The 23,357-nt window shown below is 45.5% G+C and overlaps 1 protein-coding gene across 1 annotated transcript in view; it reads right to left on the reverse strand.

The window, feature by feature from the left end:
* Window positions 1–357: 357 nt before the first annotated feature.
* The window catches only part of FKBP6 (FK506 binding protein 6), a gene marked incomplete at its 3' end in the record, with an annotated part of 26,118 nt that continues 3,118 nt past the window's right edge, over window positions 358–23,357 (reverse strand). Inside the window, exons 3-9 of the mRNA XM_025195446.1 lie at window positions 23,203–23,355; window positions 13,819–13,908; window positions 11,725–11,927; window positions 9,197–9,316; window positions 7,411–7,605; window positions 6,940–7,049; window positions 358–448 (exon numbers count right to left, since the gene is read on the reverse strand). Coding sequence (XP_025051231.1) covers window positions 358–448; window positions 6,940–7,049; window positions 7,411–7,605; window positions 9,197–9,316; window positions 11,725–11,927; window positions 13,819–13,908; window positions 23,203–23,355 — 962 coding nt within the window. The remainder of the gene's footprint in view (window positions 449–6,939; window positions 7,050–7,410; window positions 7,606–9,196; window positions 9,317–11,724; window positions 11,928–13,818; window positions 13,909–23,202; window positions 23,356–23,357) is intronic.

Genomic DNA, 23,357 nt, shown 5'->3' on the forward strand with positions numbered 1-23,357 from the left:
GTTAGAATGCCCACTCTATAGTCTTCCTCTCAGAGCATGTTTCCTACAAACTGAAAACATTTTTTTATGCACAAAGACACAGTTAGACATTTTCCTGCCTCCTCCACTTTAAAGCACTTCCTTTATTATGTTAGGTTCCTTGTGCAGAATCTTCATGTATAGAAAATAAACTATGTTCATAACTAGTTTGCATATCCTGGCTATCAGTGTGTATAGACATGCATATGTAGAAATCAACTGACCAAACAGAAAACAAAACAAACAAACAAAAATACCCTGTCCAACTAGACATAAGACTTTCAGGGAGCTAGATATGGGGCATGAAAAATGTCTGATTTGACAGTTTGTCTCCAATACCTTTACTTTTGGTTCCACAGAAGGCAGGCGGAGGTGAGCAAACATTCGGCAGCACATTTCTTTCTCTTTATCCATGTATTCTCTGTAAGAGCTGCAAAGTAAAGCAGGTGTTTCCATTACAGGATGCCTACTTCTATGCTTGCAGTTAATACCAATATTATAAGCCCAATGTTTTGAAGCCACAAAACTAAAGCAATACGCAATACTGAAGTTACTCACTAAGGGTGTGTACAGAAGTGGCTTTTTTGCCATTTAAAGCACTTTATTGCCATAACTTAACTGAGGCGCATGCCTTTACAGCACTTAAAAAATGGGTACAGCACTTTAAACTAACCCTTGTTAAATGAAGTATTCAATTTGAAGCACTGTATTCTGTATGCTGGTCAAATTTCTGACCAATGCAGAAGCCCCAGGAGGCTTCAGAGTGCACCTTACCTCCTAGCCAGGAAAGTGCAAGGAGGCTCAGAATCCCTTTCCCCTGCTTCTCGCCCCCCCTCCCCAACCAAACACTGCACTTCTGTCATGTTTAAGAGTGCTGTAATTTTATAGTGTTATAAAAAGTGCTCTAAAACACTGTAAAACATGCATGGAACACTTCTGTATACATCCTAAATTCCAGAAACAAAGAAGAATTTTATAATAACCAAATTTACTTGAGTTAAGTTTTATAAAGGTAGGTACAGCAGGAAGAGCACATATTACTGATGGTTCAGAAAATTCTTTAATATTTTACCTTTGGAGAACAAAGTAGATCACAGGTGAAAACAAGGGACCATCTGGCCCCCAGAGAGCACTTGTTACAAGTCACTATTTTACCCAACAAAGGGAGCAGTCCAAAGATTACACTACGATTTGGAGGACAAGAAAGTCATTAAAAATGTAAAACATGACGAACAGATCCAAGGAGGTGATACTCCCCCTCTATCGGGCGCTGGTCAGACCACAGTTGGAATACTGCGTTCAATTTTGGGCGCCACACTTCAAGAGAGATATGGATAACTTAGAGAGGGTCCAGAGAAGGGCCACTCGTATGGTTAAGGGCTTGCAGGCCAAGCCCTATGAGGAAAGACTGGGGCACCTGGACCTCTTCAGCCTCCACAAGAGAAGGTTGAGAGGCGACCTTGTGGCTGTCTATAAGTTCATCATGGGGGCACAGAAGGGAATTGGTGAGGTTTTAATTACCAAGGCGCCCCTGGGGGTTACAAGAAATAATGGCCACAAGCTAGCAGAGAGCAGATTTAGACTAGACATTAGGAAGAACTTCTTCACAGTTCGAGTGGCCAAGGTCTGGAACGGGCTCCCAAGGGAGGTGGTGCTCTCCCCTACCCTGGGGGTCTTCAAGAGGAGGCTAGATAGGGATCTAGCTGGGGTCATCTAAACCCAGCACTCTTTCCTGCCTATGCAGGGGGTCGGACTTGATGATCTATTGAGGTCCCTTCCAACCCTAGAATCTATGAATGTTATCCAAAACAACTGACTAGATTATATTAAAATTTATAGCACACAATGGGATGGTTTAGTCAAGGATGATCCATCCTTGACCAGGAGGCTGGACTAGATGACTTTGTGGAGTCCCTTCCAGCTCTACTTTCCTATTACCCTAAGTCTTTTGAGGAGATGAGGAGGCTATCACAGCTGTCTAAAGCCATGCTCACTTATACCAACGAGTCTAGCAGGAATTCTAAAATTCTGTAGCCCTTGCAAAGGACTTGATGACTTGGTGGGATTTTGCCTTCATTATCCCCACTGGGCACATCTACATAGAATCATAGAAAATTAGAGTTGGAAGGGACTTCAGAAGGTCATCTAGTCCAACCCTTGCTCAAAGCAGGACCATCTCCAACTACATCAGCCCAGCCAAGGCTGTCTAGCTGGGTCTTAAAAGCCTCCAAGGATGGAGATTCCACAACCTCTCTGGGTAACCTGTTCCAGTGTTTCACGATCCTCCTAGTGAGTACCTTTTCCCCCAATATCTAACCTAAACTTCCCTTGCTGCAACTTCAGACCATTGCTCCTTGTTCTGTCACCTGCCACCATCGAGAAAAGTCTAGCTCCGTCCTATTTGGAACCATCCTTCAGATAGTTGAAGGCTGCTATTAAATCCCGAGTTCTCTCTTCTCTAGACTAAATAAACCCAGGTCCCTCAGGTCTCCCAAGTCATGTGCCCCAGCCCCCTAACCATTTCTGTTGCCCTCTGCTGGACTCCCTCCAGTTTGTCCACATCCTTTCTGTAGTGGAGGGGCCAAAACTGGACACAGTGCTCCAGATCTGGCCTCCCCAGTACTGAACAGAGGGGAATAATCGCTTTGTTCCTGCATTGTCAGTAAAGTTTCTTTCAAGTACAGCCAGCATTCCTGGACTTCTCTCCCCCTCAGACTGGCTTCCCAGAGGATCCTGCCTGTGAGTTCCTCAAGTGAGTCAAAATCTGCTTTTCTAAAGTCTGTGGTCCTTACTCTGCTGTTCTCCTTCATTCCTTTCCTCAGGATCCTGAACTCAATCATCTTGGTTGCTGCTGCCCAAGTTGTCATCCACTTCTACATTCCCCACTAATTCTTCCTTATTTGTGAGGTGCAGGTCAAGACAAGCATGGTCTCTAGTCGGCCGCTTCAGCACTTGCACAAGGAAGTTGTCCCCAACACTTCAAAAACTTCCAGGATTGCCTGCACGCTGCTGTATTGCCCAGCCAATTCAGGGTGATTGAAGTCCCCCATGAGAACCAAGACCTGTGATCAGGAAACTTCCACTATCTGTCTGAAGAAAGCCTCATCCACCACATCCTCCTGGTCTGGTGGTTTATAGCAGACCCCCACCATGACATCACCCTTGTTGCTCTTCGCTCTGACCTTAACCCAGAGACTTTCAACAGGCCTATCTCCTGTTTCATACTGGAGCTCTAAGCAATCGTACAGCTTTGACAAAGTGGATCCTCCTCCTCTTCTCCCCTGCCTGTCCTTCCTGAACAGTTTATACCCACCCAGGACAGTGCTCCAGCCATGTGAGCACCCACCAAGTCTGTTATTCTGATCATGTCACAGTGTTGTGACTGTGCAAGGACTTCCAATTCTTCCTGCTTGTTTCCCAGGCTCTGCATTTGTGCACAGGCACCTAAGGTAACTAGCTAATTGCCCTGATTTCTCAGGAAGAATGGGGATGCTTCCCTTGTTGCCCACTCCTGCATGAGCTTCCTCCAGATCACCCACTTTTCTACTTACCTCAGGGAGTGCCCACTCCTGCCTAATTAGCCTCACAGTAAAGTCTAAGCATCTACACATGTGGCCCTACTAGGCTGCTAGAAACTAATAAATGCCCCCATAGGTTAGGACTTGTAAACAAGTACTATCCTGCAGCTGTGTTTAGTGCACCGCAATGCAGCGTGGGGGCTGCCAACTGGCTAGCCCTGCACTGGAGCACCCTCGTGTCCCGGCCAGTCCCTTGATAGCACATTGAGCCAGGCTGACCCCCCTCAGGATCCCTGCCAGCTGGGGTTGCTCCAACCCGGCTCAGTGTGCTGTGGTCCCAGGTACACATGTAGCGCTCAGGAACAATAAATTCTGGTGCGAACTGTGCCAGAGTTTATTCAGATGAATTAACTGCATGTGCAAATGTGCCCACTGAGAATGAATTTTGGTTTTCCATTTTTAACTACACCAAAAGTTTCTTAGTGCTTTTAAAGTTTTCCATGCTGTTTTAAGCAGTGCAGTATGGTTATTAATATCATCCATAATTTATTATTTTACATAAAGGACTTTAAAAAGCAAGTAGGATTCCTTATGAGCTACATATCAGGTGGCTTTAAAGTCATACTCCATCTTTTGTTGTTTTTTCTAGATCATATCTAGGACCCTTGCAGACATGCCAGTTTGACAGTATCACACAGATTCAGGTAAAGGTGTTGTGATAACTGCCTAAATCATTGCTTTCTTCTATTTTACATTAATTTCCTTTTTGTTGTTGTTGTTGTAATAAAGCACAAAAACCTGGTAATTATATTAACTGACACAAACCAACTGAAGCAGAAACTCCAAGATGACATTTCTTTTTCAAACCAGTTTTTCTATTGTGCTTGGGTACTGCAGCATTAAATTATATGTTGCTACAATACCCGAAGACAGGAGAGAAGCAACAAATCTGCCTGCAATTACAGTCTGAACTGCTCCTTCATCTTCTTTTGTTTAGAAATATTTTAAATCTAAGCATACTTAGACCAACAGTTTTCAATTACACTCAGGAAAATAATGAATAAAATAGCCTATTAGAGCCAATGGTGTTACACTACACTGGTCAAAAAAGACCCTACCTTATAGCGAGATTCTGGAAAAATAGCAGATAATCTAGGAAAATCTGCTTAAAACTTGTGTGATATGTCCAAGAAGTAATTGATCCTGGGCAATCTTAGTAGAGATAATTACAAATGACATGAATGGTATGAAGGAGGGAGAAGCAGTTAGCTATGTTAGTCTGAAGGAGTTATCCTGAATCTCAGGCAGGTTAGCCAGTAGATCATTCCAAATAATTTTCTAGCTAACACGTCACATTTTAGAGCTGCTTATAAAGTGCTTAACAATGTGGTATCTAAACCCCAAGGCACACAGAGAAAGATGAAGAGCACATCTTTTGATTCTCCACACCAACATCCAATAGCACTGGACAGTTAATTGCTATTTACATCTTAAGACAGCCATACATCCAGTCGAACAATCAAAACAAACAAACTTTCCCCATGTGCAAAAAAGTTTAGTCAGCTGCCTGCCAACTGTAGGGCATTGTTTTCCATTTCATTGTTTCTTTTGTCTCCTTTCAAAGGGTATGAAAAAGTAATGATTGTGACCCCTTATAAAACAGAGGAAGCGTTGCATTTTCTCTAACTTTGGCAAAGCAGAATGGCAGAGAAATGCAAATAGAAGAGACAGTGCTAGAGCTCCAAGCATTTCAAACAAAGTTAGTTATCATGACAAATAGCTAAAGAATAGCTATACTGATGCACGCCAAATAGAAAATATATGCTTCGGCTTTTGGTCACTCCAGACTAAATCCAGCCAACGCCTGCAATGGAATAAAAAGGTTTGAGAGCTGTTTTGTGATCTAGGTAAAAGCAAGCTGTTGATTTCACTGTAGCTCCAATGCCTTCACAGCATAGCTCCTAAAAGTGCTTGCAACACAAATGTCACTAACCAACAACTTTTCAATTATTTTCTTCTGAAAACACCAACAACGGAAGAAGCTATTAGAACTGGCCTAGCCAAAACACAACCAAGGCATGGATTCGTTCTGTTAGCAGAAAGAAAGTTTACCTGCAGGACAAAGTATGTCTCCAGTGATGTGAGGAAGAATGTCTTGCATTTGAAAGCTTGTTTGTCTCTCATCTACATATTTGGTCCAAAAACAGACATCACCCTAAGAAATTTGCTTCTCCAGGACTGCTAAGTTATTATCTCCAAGACAGCATGGAATTTGCTTTCAAAATCCTCCCAGTAATTAGTGCTTGTTCAGTGCTGCACATCATCAGCAGCAATAATGGAAAAGATGGGGTGAGCCAGTGGGGGCCAACCTTTTTGGCAGGTGTGCCAAAATTAGCCCTGCACTCTTCCCAAGTGCCACTCTGATCCTTTTTTTCTGCTAGATCTGCTGTTGTGCATTTCCTACTCTGTGGCCGCATCTATGTGAGACACTGACTACGCAGTTGTTACTGTACAGTCATTTAGCATTTGTATAAATCAGTACTACATGACCATGCAGTAACAGTTACTGCGCAGCAGCGTTGCTGAATGGCTTTTCTGTGATGTTGACTGCACGGTACTTTGTTACTACTGTGCAGTAGCATCGCATCACACTTCCTGCCACACAATGCTACTACACAGTTGTAGCAAGCTATTGCGCACTCAGCATCTCATGTAGACATGGCCTGTGCTCCCTGCCCAATCTCCTGCTCTGCCTTCAGCCCTATCAACTGCTGTGGGGCCTATCCCTTCTGTATTCTGTTGCATGCCACATATAGAGGCTGCCTGTACCACTTGAAACATGTGTGACACCCCTGAGACAGGCAATCAACAGATCTTAAAAAGGAATTAAAGGCAAATGCATTACTTTGCATTCATGTACTGCAACAGCACTTTATTGCAGCAAGCTCTATATAATATTTTGTTCATTTCAAGCTACTTTAGCAATCTCATTTATCTTGTCATCAACAGCCTGCCCTACCTACTCAAACCTATTTTCTAATAGGTCCCTTCCAATGCTAAAATCTATGAAGGGTGAAACTGCCGTAAGAGATTCTCCCCATAGTAACTAAATATCTGTCAGATACTCGCATCACCCTTAACTACTGTGCCTGCAAAATATTCAAAACTAGCTTTTCTATATTTTTTTTCCTTAAACAACAAAAAGGATAAGAGAGAGAGAGAGAGAGAGAAAGAACTATATTTCCCACAGTTATTGAAAGAAACAGTTATTTTTGCTGGCTATGTCTTTAATAGCTTCTAAAATACTTCTAAGTTTTATGACCAACTACTTCCACAGAAGTGTGTATTTTTAACTTGGGCAAGCACTGCCCCCTTCTCAATATGGAAAAAGGAGTCCTCTCACCTTGCCAGTTTTTTCAGTTCACAGTTAATATCATGGTTAAAGGGCTGCTCTTTTTGAGCTTTAATCAAGAAATCACGAGCTTTTTCATACGCCGACATAGAAAGACAAGCCTGTCATTGAAAGAAGGACAAGAATTAATAGATAGATATATATTCTCATCATTTCTTCAAGACTGAAGCATGTATTCCCATAAACAAGTGGCTGATCCAGATAATTGTTTCAGACTGCAAGAAGAGCAGCACAACATATTTGGAGACCCAGATTTTGGTTTTGTGAGCACTTGGCACACATGCAATGACTACTACAGTAGCCATGGACACATGGTACATTTGAAGTCTGCTACCATGTTCAGATTTCTAAACACTTCATTTCAGAATATCCAAGGTGTCCTCCACAGACATATGAAGTGGGATGTCAGCTTGAAGTTGAAATTGCCTTTAAACCCAACAGAGAAATTAATTTTTCCTTCACCTGACCACATCTAAATAGTGCTTTAGCATTTCTCTCATCAATCTCCAAGGCCTTTTCTCCATACATCAGAGCTCGGGCAGGATGTTCCAGCTTTAGGTAAGTAAATGAAAGATTCAGGAACACCAGCAGCTTTGCAGCATCAATCTGGCTCCGCTCACCCTTACTGGGTGGCCTGCGACACAGAATCAAGGATGCCTGAGCAAACATGGGAATAAGACCAATGGAAGTGATTCTTAGTGGATCCTTCTACTTGTGGAAAACAGTTTCATCCCACCCATGATCGAAATGAACACATTGCAATATTCTACTGATGGACATAATCACAATAAAAAGCAAAATATACAACAAAGCATTCGCAAGAAGCATGGTAACATGACCACTCAGCATGGTCATTTGCTTTGGCGGTACCACATATGGTCAAACTCATTTGGTCACGTGGGTTGCAGTTGTGTGGGACTGGTTGATGGGCTGGATCAGGCCCACAGACCTTCCTGGTCCCCACCAGCCTGCCTGCTGGATCCAGTGCCTACTCCAGGACTCGCACCACCCATGGTGCCTGCTCCAACTGGTTTGCGACTTGCACTGCACATATGCCAAAACAGGTGCTGCATGCAATGTAGGTCCTGGAGCAGGTGCCTCATTCAAGACAGATCCCAGATGGTTTGGAGCAGACACAGCAGGTGGCACATGTCCTAGGTCCTGCACATGGGGCTAGTATGTTGGTGTGGGTCAACCCAAAACTAGGGCAGCACAAGGGGCTAGATAACAGAGCTCTGTGAGCTATATCCAGTTTACACGCCATATCTTTGACAACCAGACAGAGCCAAATCTTCAGTGAGCTCAAAAGGGATGCAGATACACTTGGGCCTTGACCCTGGGTTTGCTTTTATGGTTCCTACATCACCATGGATGCTATACAGAGCATTTTCTTTCTTTTCTTTTTTTTTAAATACATACATTTCAAAGGAAGAGTAGATAAATTTTACAAGTACGAGGGGAAAAGAAAACTCAAAGGAAGATGTGTTAAATATGTCTTTGTAGAACCAAGCAGTTGCAGTAGAAAAAGCATATTCAAACAGGAGAAGTATTCCTGTGAGACATGCAAACTGGCCCTTAATAAAACTAAAAGTGTGGAATGTATCTTGTGACATTAGAAACAAAAAGGGTGAAGTTTCCCACTGAATAGTGCTGGGGTGACATTTCCTACTAGGAGAATAGAAATTTAATTGCGACTTGACGTGCAAATAATTCAGAAGGACTGGACCTTTAATGAGTCTGGGATCTTAGGCTGCTTTTGAAAAACATCTCTCTGGAACACCTTCACTACATAGTGCCATTCTGTATGACTTGCTACTCCTCCTGTTGTCAGTTGTGCTGAAAGATCCCAGCTAGATGATTACTAATTTAAACAAAAGTACTCAAGCTGTGCAGACCCATTTTTAGATCAATTACACAGAATGGTGTATTTGAAGTACACCAAGTCTCTCTGTACACTGTTTTGCCTATGCTTACTGGGGCCAGTAGTGTTGAAACACAGAGAAAAAGGGTTCCACATACAAGCACTAGCCTTTTCCCCCTCTGCTACAGCAACTTAATTACCATTATGAAAAATAGTAAGACAACTTAAGAAAGCCTAATAAAATCAAACATATTGGTTTTAATTAATCTTCTAGGTATCTCTTCTTTAAGCTACAGTATAAGAATAGTTGATATTTTGAACTAGTGCTCAGTAATCACTAACTTCCATAGCCTGCACACACAACCGCAATCATCCTGTTTAAATTACCCTTTTATATCTATCTTTGGCATCCATGAAGTGCTTCTGACGGAAAAGGTAATTCCCAAACTGTCTCTCCGTATCTGCCACTTTCAACACTTTTTGTAATGGGATAGTATCTTGTTGGCCCTGTACACAGAAACAAAAAACTAATCAATTTAAACAAGAGAAATCAGACACAGAATGCAGACTGATAGTAAGCATCTACAAACTTACCACAAAGTGAGCAGGCATCAGAAGCAACTCTCACACAAAATTAACATAACAGCACCATCACAAACACCACGAATTTTAATGCTAAGAACTTCTGTAGGAAATTAAACCAACAAATGAATTAATGGCATTCAGGACTGTTAGCTGAGAAGCAACAGTGGCGGCAGTGAAAAAGCCTTCAACGCTGAACAAGTGGTTATGAGAGTTTCTGTTATGAGCCATGTTATAAGGGTCCTGCTGCATGGGACACTTGGTACATTTTAAATCTGTGTGGTAAGGTTAGAATGTGTTCTGACTGTCGCACAGTAACACTGACTACAGTCCCTAAAACTGTTGCCCACCCTCCTGGAGGATCACAGGGCTGGAACCAATAATCAATTGATTATCAGTCCCAGTCCCAGCACAACACCAGACTCTTGAATCATCTTAGGTGCAGTGCCCTGGTTGGGACTAACAATCAGCTGATTGTCAATCACAGTTCTGTAAATCTGGGGCAGTGGCCACCTAGATTTCAACTTGATCCTGATAAGTGAAAGATCCAGGATCCTTCCTCTTGACACGAGGATTTCCTTGTCCCACCTGGAGGACACGTGTTACAGCTTGGACGCACAGCACTCGCATTTTAAGTGCATTTAACCATGCTGAGCCTCAGATGTAACATGGCTCTTACCGTTGTATGTAAATATTTAAGAGTCTGGCTCCCCCTAGTGAAAGTTAAGCATTTATGGTAGGGTTATAAATAACAAAATGCTTGCAATTGATTTGCCAGATTTTAAAAACTGGATTATACTCTTCTTATTGTTATCATAATTCAAACAAGTATGCAGGCCAAGTCTTTGAAAACTTCCACTGCCATTTGCTTTAAAGAAAACAAACAGTTGGGGAAAGCATTAATGTGTACTTCCAGATTTTCTTGAAACAGGATGAAAAAAAAAAAGAGAGGAAAGTTTTAACAGCAGAATTCTGACAGCTTTAGGACCAAATCTTGAATGGATGGAGATGGGTCTCCATCATCAAGTCTACCTTCATCGACTTCCCTGTACTGGAACATAATTTTTATTTTTTAGGTAACATTGAACACAAGATAATGCTTAATATTCTTCGCTAATTTGAGGGCCCAGAACATGGAAGGTAGGTAGGTAGGTAGGTATGGAACACTTTAGGAAGGTAAGTATGGACCACTTTGTCTCCCTGTTCTGTGAAAGGAAGTGGGAGCAAACCTGCACAAGAAGCAATGACACATGTTTGTATTTAAGTTTATCTATACTGTTATTGTAAATATGCTGGCAGGAATGAGGACCTGGTGAATATGCCACACAAAACATTCGAAACAGCTTGCAGTTAATAGTGCCCAATACTACACCATACTCTACTGGAAGGGGATCCATCTCCAGGGGTGGCTGTGGCACCCCCTGGTAGTCACACCACACCTAGCGTCCAACTTTAGTTCACCAGGTTGGCTTTGCCCTCTCACATGCCATGCCTCGATGTTTTAATTATATTATTGTAAAGAGGCTGCCTTCAGAGAACCTGAGTTCAGCCTTTATGGTGACTTGTTCCACCCTAGTCATCATCAGGCTGCTAGTCTGCCCAATCCCCACAGACAGAGCTCAGGCTAGGGTCTCTCTGCCTTCTTGCTGAGCTCCTGACCCTATCTTGCTTACATTGGCCTTTGGCCCTGTTTTGCGGTCTTCTGTGCTTCAGTCCATTCTGGACAATGGTCCTTCATAGCCCACTGGGTTTCCTACACTTGCAGGGCTGTATTTGGGCTCCCAGGCTTTAGAGTTCCAGCAGCCCATTGAATCCCAGACCCTTGCAGGGCTTTACCTGGGCTTTATCCATACCACAGAATGCCTTCCGGGCACCTGACCCAGGACCTCCTCCTCCCCTTTAATCCACTCCAAACCTGGTGGTTAACAACTCAAAACAGAAACAAAATGTGTATAGAAAGAGAAATAAGTTACAGCTCCCAGCAGAGCTCCAGCACTCAAGGGGTTCTGAGCCAGACTGAGACTCCAGGCTTATATGGACCTTGATTCCTCCCCCTTCCGGTCACTTAACCTAAATGCTGCCTATTATGCAAATCAGCAACAGAGCTCTCACTCCCCTCAAACAGCTGCTCACAACCCTGCAGCTCCACTTCCTGCATGCTGCATTCCCCAGCCTGCCTTCTGCAATACTACCTTTTCTTCATTCCAGTAGCAGGGGCAGAGAGGTCCCCTGCTATACCTATCACTACAAAATGTGATGAGAAGAGAGAGACATTTTAACATTCTGTATTTATAGCTCAAGCCTGCTTTATATGTATGTATTGGTCAACTCACAGCAGTCAGAGCAAAGAATGTGTCAGATTCAGCTGAATCAAGGAAGTCCAACAATTCTATCTCAAACAAGACTGTGGCATTAGGAGGAATCAATGGAAGACAGCCCAGAGCCCCATAGGCATAATGTGGCATGAAGAGGAATCTCGCCAACTCTCCTTTCTTCATGGTCAGCAGACCAATCTCCATGCCCCACAGCGTAATCCCTGGGGAGACAAAAGGTAGAACTTTTAACATGAATTCTGAAAACAATTTGAATTACTGATTGCTCTTAGAACCTTTTAGGCAAGTGTTAGCTTTTCCACATATCAAGAGTTTGACTGCCAATTCATTTACACAAAGCATAGCACAATAAGCGCCCCAAAGAATGAAAATTATCTGTCACAGTACACTGTAGCTTGACAGACCCCAGGATTGAGTCTCATTAGAGGTGCGCTGATACATCGGTCCCATATCAGACTGGCACTGATATGAGGAAAATTGAGAGCATCAGCAATTGACGTTTTTTGGCTGATGTGGCCGATAATGTGGCCAATAAATGCCATGGGCATGTGCGCAGCCCCAGTGCAGCATGCAGGCAGTCAGGAGAGCAGCGCTGCAGCGTGAAAAGCAGCTGGGTCTGGCTGGTAAGTCTGTTGTGGGGGAAGGGGCATGCAGGGGAGGGGCAGATCGAGGCACCTCGCAGTGAGGAAGGGAGTGGGGCTGGTCCTTGGGCAGGCGTTGCCCAGCGGGGGGGGCCACGATGACAGAGCTGCGGCTCATCCCCCCCGCCATGCGGTACACATATTAAAAAGGGGGCCGCTGGGGGTACACTTATTAAAAAGGGTTGAAAGCCCCTGCCATAGACGTATTCTTAATGATTTCTAATCTGTCCTGAAAAAGGATGACTGCCTCAAAGTAGCCATGGGGGGAAAAAAAACTGGTCCTGGCTTACAGGTAGCTCCCCAACTTCAAATGGCATCTCTCAAGAACCAGGCTAGCTAACTCCCAGTGTCACCAAGACATCAGGCCTTGCAATAGACCTAGATGCCTTCTGTGCCCCAACATCAATATAGACTATATCATCACTATCATCCAAATAACATGGATTATAACATCTGAGGTTCATTCACTTGTAACTCCATAAATGTCACATACATGGAGATGTCATCACCTGCTTACAGTGCCCCTCTTCTGTCTACATTGGACAGATGGAGCAATCCCTATGTGACAGAAAAAACAAACACTGTTCTGAAATCAGGTGCAGAAAGACTTGCAAGCTGATGACCTAACGGTGGCTGTTCTCAGACAGCAAACTTTTAAAAACCGACATAAATGGAATATTGTGGAACAAGAAATCATTCACAACTTGGATTGCATTACAAATAGTTTAAACAGGGACTAGGGATTCTTATCCCATTACCTGGCATAGCTTTGCTGACTCCTTAGTTCCTATGAGTTCACTACTTGCTTACTGCTCTCCCAGCACCACTCTCTTCCCTTCCCTTTTCTCTCTTCCTCTACCACTGTCTTGTCTTTTGTGCTCTAACTTCTCTTTTTTTATACTCTGCTTTGTGCATGTCCTTTCATAGATCTGATGAAGTGAGCTTCAGCTCACAAAAGCTTGTGCTATATACGTATACTTTGGTTAATCAAGAAGATGCAAATCTACTTTGCCTGCTAGCTTGTAACATCACAACTACCAAGGCTAACTTTTAAAGTTATATGCTATTATATATATTAAAAAAAAAAAAAAAAAATCACAAAGGAGTGATTCTCTCAATGGCACCATGGGGTACCACAGGGTGCTACTCAATAGTAGCATTTTTAGGTATGCAAACCTAACTAGATAAGCCCAAAGGACTTCAAACAGGAATTCATAGCATTAAAAACATTCTATGGTCAGAGTTGCTTACAACAGAAAAATTGTTCTGTAAGTTTTTGCTTTTTTCTTGACAACAGAAAAATAAGAGCTGGCATTTCCCAACAGGTGCCTTGAGTTTAAGGTTGAGAACCACAGGCATAAAACTTGTTAGTCTGTTTAAATACAGCCAAAACTAAAAAAGCAAAGGAAAGGGAAATTATGACTCCTGTGATAGTTCTTCAGCTTGGACTTACCTTTTCCAAGTTTCATCAGTCTAGAAGACCTCCTGTAGCAGTTTGTCTCAAAGGGCTTATCCATGTATTCCAGATACCCAGAATATTTAACTGCAAGAGTTCCAATACAAAAGGAACAAGGGGGGGGCATACAGAAGAACTTAGGTTATCAAGCAGTAAAAGCAATAAATCACTTAAGAATACAACTGCTAACCATAAGTGCATACGCTTGTTTTTACTATACCGCGAGTAAGAAATACTCATCTGGCCTTGTGAGCAGGATGAGTGTCATGGGGCCAGATCAGACCCACAGACTAGTCCCTGATGTGGATCCATAACATGCCCTGGAGTAGAAACAGGAGGTGTTGCATGTGGCACATGTCCCAGACCAGCTACACACACTGCCCCTTCCAGCATGTCTGTTCCAGTCACCACATGCAGCGTGTGGCCTCAGACTGGCTACTCTATGACCATGTTGCACATGGCATCAACTCTGGCTACCCTGAGACTATACCAGTGTGCAACGTCCACTCCAATGTGCATCTGCTCCATGCTGGATCCCCTGTATGTCCTAAAGTGGGTGCCACATGCAGCACATGCCCCTGAACAGCTGGCTGGGGACCATGCCACACACAGCACCTGCTCCAACCATTCTAGGACCCTGCTGCATGTGCTGCCTGCTCTGACTGCTCCAGGATGTGCAATGGACCAGGCACAGAGCAGATGTATGCTGAAGTGGGTAGCACATGCACAGTCTCAGAGCAACCCGACAGGGTGCTTCATGTGAATCCCAGGGCCATCCAGTACACCTTGTATGCTGCCTGTGGCCCACTTGAGATCCACATGCAGCACAAGAGTATGGATGAAAGGGCTCCATGGACTGGATTAATATAAAATGCTGTGTTTTTGAGCCTTGTTACACCTTACACTGTAATCTGAACAAAAGTTAATTGGCTCAGTGTTGTACAGCTTAGCAGAGCAGTCGTACCTTAAGGCGAAAAACCATCTCTGGCTGTCCTTCACCTGCACAGTTGTGACTTTCCAATGGTGAGCAGGTCAGGACTAGGAGACTGGGGCAGGACTGGCTCGCTGCTTGAGCTCCGAGGGGCCTGATCCTTTTTTCTCTCCAGAGCCTGCACCTGGGGGTTGCCCCTGCCTGGGCTGCTGGCAGGCTGGGCACTGCCTGAGCTCCAAACAAGGACTGGGCCCCATGAAGCTCAGGCAGCACCCAGCTGGCCAGCAGCCAAGCCAGAGGCTGGGGGGGATGCAAACTCTGGGGGGGAAGGATCCGGCCCCCAGGACCCAGTGGGGCCAGACAGCTAGAGCAAGGTGTTCAGCAGCTGCAGCTTGGCAGCCAAAGGCTGGTTCCCGCCAACCTTGCATTTTGTTGGGCTGTGCAGGGTCTGGCCACCAGTTCCCCCTGGCTTGCCCAGCAGCAGACACAGTTGGCAGGTGAATGAAGCCCCTAAACCCCTGGTAGCAGCCAGGCAGCTCTGAACATGAAGCATGCAACCTGGCACTGCTGGTCTAGGCTGGGGCTGCAATGAGAAAGCGGGGAGGCTGTGCCTTTCACAGCTGCCTCCCAAGCAGAATAGAGGCAGGAAATCCATTCCCTGTATTCCCCCCACCCATTCCCCAACAAGGGGTTCAAGGGCTAATGCCAGGTAAGCCAGGCAGCAAGAGCTGGTGGACAGATCCTGAACAGCCTGGCAGAGCATGGGGCCAGCAGGAACCAGCCTTGGGCTGCCAAGCTGCAGCCACCAAGCTCTGCCCTGCTGCAGCTGCCTGGCTTTGGTAGGGTGTGTGGCTGAACATCCCCCACCCAGTGCCTGTGCCTGCCTTTGATGAACCCATGCTGATTGCCCCTGAGCATGATCTCCCCTGCAGGCCCCCCACAGATGTGCTCCTTGATGATTCTCTCCAAGATCTTCCCATGCACCGAGGTGAGGCTTACAGGCCTATAAGTACTTGGGTTCTCCTTCCTCCCCTTCTTAAAAATAGGGACCACATTAGCCAGTTTCCAATCCCCTGGCACCTGGCCAGATGACCACGAATGCTCATACAGCTGGGCCAAAGGCTCCGCGATGACCCCTGCCAGCTCCCTCAACACCCTTGGGTGGAGGGCATCTGGACCTGCAGATTTAAAAATGTCTAGCCCTTCCAGAAGACCCCTAACTACATCTGCACTGACTGAAGGCTTGATAGAGCTATCCCCAAGATTGTCCCTACCTCTGGTAGGTGGGATATCCCAGTCCCTGTTCAGGAAAACAGAGGCAAAGAAACTGTTAAAAATATCAGCTTTCTTGTCTGGCGTGGCCACCAGATTACCGTTTGTGTCCTGCAGGGGCCCTACATTGCCTGGCGCCCTCTTCTTGCTCCCAATGTACTTGGAAAAAGGACTTTTTGTTGTCCTTAATCCTGGATGCTAGCCTGAGTTCCATCTCTGCCTTGGCCTTCCTAATAGCCCTCCTACACTCCCGGGCCGAGGAGGAGTACTCCTCCTTGGTGATAGCTCCTCCCTTCCACTGCACCTGGTTTTTACCTCATGCTTAATCGCAGTACCAACCCCTTTAAAAATTTTACAAAATTATACTATGCTGAAGAATGTAGAGAAGAAAAGTACATATCAGAATATATATAAGTGGGGGACTATTGTAAAAGAGAAGAATAGAGACATGTTTTCCGTACGGGTTCAGGCAACAGCTAATGCTTCTGAATGTTTCCTAATAGTTAATTGTACTAATAATTGCTTCAAATTGAACCAAGGTAGAAGAATCCTTTGTAACAAGACCAATCAAATATCCTATGTATACAATGTTCACCTGTCGTCTTATCTATCTTCAGACCTAAGGTGAATCAAATGATTTTACAAACGAAGAAAGCTGAGAATACTAGGTTTGTGTTGAAACAAATTGAGTGGAGCAATTATAATAAAAATAATTAAAAATGCTCCAGAGGGGGAAAATGTTAGGTTTGACCTAGAAACCACTACGCATAGCCCAAGCAAAAGTCTCTGTTCTGTAACTAATGCTCAATTGCAATGATAAGGAGAAGACAGTCTTAGATAAAGGAGGCTTGAAAACAAAAACAGAATTAGTGGACTAGGGCAAAGAGCTGATTTAAATATTAAGATTCACACCCCTAGGTGGGGAGAAAGTATGCTAATGAAACATACATGTATGGAAATGAGATACATAGCTAAAACACAGGTATAGAGACATGCTCAGTAAAGAACTCCTTGCGTCACTCCCTTATAACCAATTAGCAAACAAGAATGCTTATGAAGGTCCAATACTCCTGTATAAGATGCTTAGAATTAAGAATCTGTGTGCTTGTTACGTGAAATTATTCCGCTTGCACCTTGTATTGCTAGCAATAAATCTTTATACTGTCACCCCTGGTATCTTTATTGGCTTTTGCATACCGGGCACGATCCCAGACTTGAGCTGGGGCTCAACACCCTCACCAGGTCATCCCCCATGGCCAGGACCAGGTCCAGCAAGGCATTACCCCTAGTGGGGCTGTGCACTTCCTGGATAAGGTGAAGGTCCTGCAATACAGCCAGGAACCTACGCGAGCGGTCAGACCTGGCTGTCTGCTCCTCCCAGCAAATGTCTGGGTAGTTTAGGTCACCCATGACAATAACATCCCTTGACCTAACCGCCTCCATAAGCTGACTGGAGAAGTCCTGGTCTAGCTCCTCCCCCTGGTTGGGTGGTCTGTAGTAGACACCCACCGTAAGGTCCCTTTCACCACGCCCCGCTTCATTTCACAAAGGTTACAGCATCGCCAGATTGAACCATCTTTCAGATAATACAAGCTGAGCTTGACCTAAAAGCAAAACTGTTTCCCTATGTACATGGGTTTTGTGTTTGTTCCCCTCCACACAGCATCATAGCACCAGGAATAAAATCTGTGTTAATACACACACACTCTGCTGGTTGGCAAGATCTGAAGCAGAACAAAGCTAGGATACTGGTACATTAATGATTTAGGAGAACGAGAAATTGCTGTATTTTCTGACATATAACCCACACCTTTTCCCTCAAAACCAGTTGGTGAAAATTGGGATGCTTATAATAAGAAAAACAGATCCCCATGGGTCTGGAAATCTGGCAGTGGGGGATCAGTGGCACCATTAATTGTCACAGCAAGTAAGGCCATCACTCCCCTGCTACCAAATTTCCAGACCCAAGTGGAGCCCCCCAGCTGGATAACACAGCCCTATGTGCCAGACTGGGGTTAGGCCCAGGTCACAACCCCTACCCCACTGCACCAAGGTTAGCAGGCATGCTAAGTCCCATGTGGCATGTACAGCTGGCACCAGCCTCAACCCCCTAGATCAGAGCTTTCCAAACTTTTCATGTTGGTGACACACTTTTTAGACATGCATCATTTCGCGACACAGTAATTCAGTTCTGGGGGAGGGGCCAAGGGAAGCAGACGCAAGTAAGGGAGCTCCGCGGTGCCCTTCCGCAAAATTTTCTGCATTTCGCGCGACACACCTACACACTGCCACCGACACACTAATGTGTCACGGCACACAGTTTAGAAAGCTCTGCCCTAGATGCTGCTACTCAGATGCTTACTGTGGCAGTCGGGTGGCAAGGCAGACCGAGGCTATGGGGTCAGTAGCCTAGAACGGCAGGCGGGCATCTGAGTTACTGTAAGCTAAATATCTAATCGGATCTCGAGTAGCTTACTCACTCGCATCATCCAGAGGTGGTTGGAGTTTCCTCTGGAGGCAGGTCACTCTTGGAGCATGCGGTGATGAAGAGAGCGCCAGTTTCAGATTCACCTGGAAGACCGCATGGCTAATCGCTGCCTTCTTCCTGGTCCAGACCTTTAAATAACCTCTCTGACCTCAGCAGCCCAGACCAATCGAAGCTGCCAATACTGGCCACAAGCCGACCAATCTACCAAGCATCCCTGGCTACCTGGGCCCACGCGCAGGGCCGGGCTTTCCCCCCCCGCCCAGGTGTCCAGAGCATTCAGGCACCAGGCTTTTGTCATGTAGACAAGGTGGGAGATCCCCGTCCTGAGGGATTCAACACCAGCCTCTCAGGCTGGCAGAGACGGGGCTCTGGAGAGGGGCACCGACGGTGGCATTTCTGCCACAACATCCTGCTTACACACTAGGGAGGGACATGAAATAACATTCGGCCTAACCTGGCCAGCTCTTTTTTCCAGGTTTGCCATTCCACTGAAGAGCCAGGCGCCCCACGGGCCCGCACAGATTGCACAACCGCTCTGACTGTAAGAGCGGATGATTGGCGGGAACTTTTTCTAAGCTTGTAATTTTCCATGACCTAGTGACCTAGCTTACAGTCACTGGGCTCTGGTACAGCGGAATTTTCCCCCTGTGACCTACTTTAGCTGTGACCTCTATATCACCCCAATGGAACTCTCCACTGTGGCACAGGCATACAGGCCAAATGGGATCTTTCACTGCACCAGGACTATACTAAACTAGTGAGTGAGGGGATGGAATATACCAAATGCAACAGTTACCACAGTTGCTAGGCAGACTCTATTGTGTCAGGGACACTCACTTAATTTGGGTTATGACATGCCCCCTTGGCCATGACACAATAGATTAAGCACTTAAATTATGAGCTCGTCGCCTTTACAAGGGTTAGGTGGCAAATGGGTATATACATAAATGGATAACTTTATAAACCGATTCGTAATAAACTGTAAAATACAACAACTCAAACATATAACAACGACAATTGGTAACAAATATATTTAATAGTCACGACATGCCCCCCTTGTTCAAAGTGTCACAGATCTGTAGGTATATTAAATTGTCATCTCGGCTATAAACTCGTTGGGTTCAGGAAGATTTGATAACCGGGTACAAACGTAAGCAATAACTAAGGCAATCATTATAAGGTTAATCAATGAAATTATGCCCGTAACAAAAAGTCCAATTGCAAGAATCTCGATGGGCGACCTGGTGATGTCACTCGCCGAGGCTCGTGGTGGTGCTCTTTCTCCATCGAGGGTCCGGGCAGCGTCCGTCAGGTTATTCGGGTTGACGATGTACCACGAACTTGACCCGTGTACCATAACAGAGACCACTAGGATGACCCAGATGTGTTTCATGCCAGCGGACCTGTTACGGCTCCCTTGTCGATCAACAACTGAAAGAAAACATAAACAACAACAAGCAGTAACTAGGGTCATAACTGGGTTAAAGTTCAACAGGTTAGCTAATTTTGATGGGCAAGGTCTGCCACTGCTGGTGTTCGGTTAGGGTTCTGCTTGAATGGTTCTTCTCCGATTTGATGTTCCTCTTCCTTTGGCGCAGGTTTCTTGTCAACGTCAATACTGTTTTCTGTCCATTTACGACATCCTTTACACCTTATTTTTTCTGTCCAAAATTCCCTTCCTTTCCTTCTATCTTTTACTTTTACTTCCCTTTTGTGCACAGGTCCCTATAGAACCTGATCACCTTTCTTTCTTTGTCTTTACTACTTGCCCCCTTCCATCATCATCTTCATCTCTTTCCTCACTTTCCTTTCTTTTGTAAAATATACACCCTTGTTGGTATAGACTCGTGGCGCCATACATTCTTAGGATGTTGGTTCGAGCGCTCTTTGATGGTTAATTAATTTGAGTAACTAAAGACCTTGCGTCGTATTGTTGGGTTAACAGAATTATATACAATGGGACTGGTATACAGGCGAAGATCTGTGGTCCGAGCTCAGAGTTGTCATCGTTGATCCGTCCGGTGGCAGTTATTCATCCCCTGGTTTGTTTTTTTTTCCTAGGGACGAATCCTAATTCTTGTGCTAGTTGTTGTTGTCCTTCATCCCCTAGGGCGCGCAACTGTCGCTTGGTAAGTTTGGTGCGATACAGGAGAAAACCAAACATTGCTTTCTCTTCTGGCGTCCTCTGGGGTAATTCTTTCCCTTCTCTTCGTGGGGTAAACTGATGATGTTCTTGCCCTTGATATCCGACCAGGTAAGCGGCTGTTGGACTTGTTACTGTATCTTGAGGCCGACACAGCTCTCCGCTTACTGCCCCCTCCCCGTAACTAAGAGGCGGGGCTGGTTCATAGCCTCTGACCTCGTGGCGGCCTTCTCCTGCCAGCTGTCCCGGGCACCGGTCGCTCTTCCCCGTCCCTACAAAGTAACTCGGGAGATGTCTCCAGGAACTTGCCCCCTCCCTGTAACTAGGAGGCGGGGCTGCTGGGACCGACGTCACCTCAAGGGGCGAGTTTGCTGGGTGAAGTCCCGCCTTCTCCTCCGTGACTCCGCCCTTCTTTTCCAGGGGATCCGAGCGGCTCACTTTTCTTTCGGCGCCATTTTCTGGTGGTGGTGATAGGCCTTTTCGCGCCACTATTTCTGTGGCGGCCCTGCTGACTTCTGTTAACTGGGCTTCCAGGTTAGCGACTGGGGCGCTAGAGCCGGGAAGTCGAACTTATCGGGGTTTGTTCCTTCCCCATTCTCGCGCACACACCGAGTACAGCGGGCAAACTCCTGGGCAAGGTGTGGATCCCTCGCGCCCTCCGCCTTCACTCGTGATAGAGACAGCGTTCCCATCTCGTCCCACGGCATGCACACCACTCGTCCTCCGCTCAGTACACACCCAAAAGAGCATGGACCCAGCTGGGCGGCCCACTCTTTTCTGGCTCCCGTCTCTCCCCAGATAGAAAAGTAGCCGGCAACCTCATTTTTACTCCTTCCCCCTGCCTGATGGTAGGCAATACAGGCCCACAGTTCATCCGAGTTGGATGTCCGGCGCTCCCCACTGCACCATGGGCAGTATTTCACTAGTTCCAACTCCAAGGTGTTTTCCCCAGATCCTGTTCGTGACGCCATGTGGCAGTTGGGTGGCAAGGCAGACCGAGGCTATGGGGTCAGTAGCCTAGAACGGCAGGCAGGTACTGGTGACACCGGAGAGGAACTAGGCACATGATGCGTAACGGTTGAAAAAGATTTCTTTACTTACGCTGACGGTGATGATTACAGTGTAGGTCAATGGAACTGGGCTTGAGTTACAGTTACAACGGGAAAAAAACCACGACGAGTTGCAAAGAAATGCGACAAGAGACGATGCAACAAGATACGAACGACGGTCGTAAACGGCTTTTTGATGTGGCCGTGGGGCGGGAAAACGCGTCAAATTGGGTATCGGCGACGGGAGTACCCTCCGAGAAACACCCGGAATATCTCCTCTGAGAAAAACTGTGCAGAGTAGCTCTTTGAGAGAAAACTATGAGTGGCTCTTTCCTTAGAGAAAACCGCAGGGTACCTCCTCGTGGGCGGAAACTAACTTTGGTTTCCCGGCCATTTAAAAGCTATCACAACTTGTCAAATATGAATAATTTGGAAGTGGCCAATAGTGGTGTGCGCATCTGCATATGATTGGCGGGAACTTTTTCTAAGCTTGTAATTTTCCATGACCTAGTGACCTAGCTTACAGTCACTGGGCTCTGGTACAGCGGAATTTTCCCCCTGTGACCTACTTTAGCTGTGACCTCTGTATCACCCCAATGGAACTCTCCACTGTGGCACAGGCATACAGGCCAAATGGGATCTTTCACTGCACCAGGACTATACTAAACTAGTGAGTGAGGAGATGGAATATACCAAACGCAACAGTTACCACAGTTACTAGGCAGACTCTATTGTGTCAGGGACACTCACTTAATTTGGGTTATGACACTTACCAAAAGCAAGATCTTTTTTCCTTCATGATACCTTTTTTCAAAAACAGGGCGTTCTTCATATTCAAAGGGCAGGATAAGCAAGAAAAGTGTTAGTAAACTCTACAGGCTATGAGAGCTCTGAGGGCTGCTACCAGTCAGGTAGCATTTAAATATCCAAGTTCAATCCAGGGTACCTTTTGAGAAAGTTCATATACATGGTACTTTGACAAGCCGTAAGTAAGATTTAAGGTGTCCATCCTACACCAATATGCACAAGAGCAGATTTTACTGCAGAACCTGGGGGTTCAGGTCGCCTGACTGAAACCCACAGCTTGCACAAAACAAACAAAACTTTGTTTTTCTTTTTCTAATTCTCCTTAATCATGGTTATAACTCTTCAGGTCTGGGTTTGTTTTGTTTTTTGGTTTTTTTTTTTTTGGGGGGGGGGGGGGGAAGGTGTTTGGAAACACATTGGAATTTCCTGGCAGGTTATGGTTACACTGAATTCATATCCTTAAGCTTTAAGAGGCACAGAAGGGCAAGGGCTGAGAGCGGTCTGGCACAAAAGGAGAATGGACAAAACTTCTATTTACTCCTGCCTGGGGTGCAGAGAGGAGTGATCACCAAAGTCCAGAATACCAACGCAGAAACGATGCAACAGACAAGCAGTGACACGCCATGAAACTGGTCACTCTCCAAAGAGCATGATCACAGAATGAGACCTCCCACACGGAGACCTGTTTTACCTAAGACAGATGCATCGCGGGCGACCAGCTCTCCGGAGCCCACGTGGACAACCTCCTTTAGCACCCCGCCGTCACCGGTAATGTCCTGCATGCGCTGGCCCAGCTGCTGGAAACGAGACGAGGAAGGGTGGCAAGGGAAACAACCACTTCGAGCT

This window comes from Alligator sinensis, unplaced genomic scaffold (assembly GCF_000455745.1).
Source record: "Alligator sinensis unplaced genomic scaffold, ASM45574v1 scaffold1785_1, whole genome shotgun sequence".
Classification (NCBI taxonomy): Eukaryota; Metazoa; Chordata; order Crocodylia; family Alligatoridae; genus Alligator; species Alligator sinensis.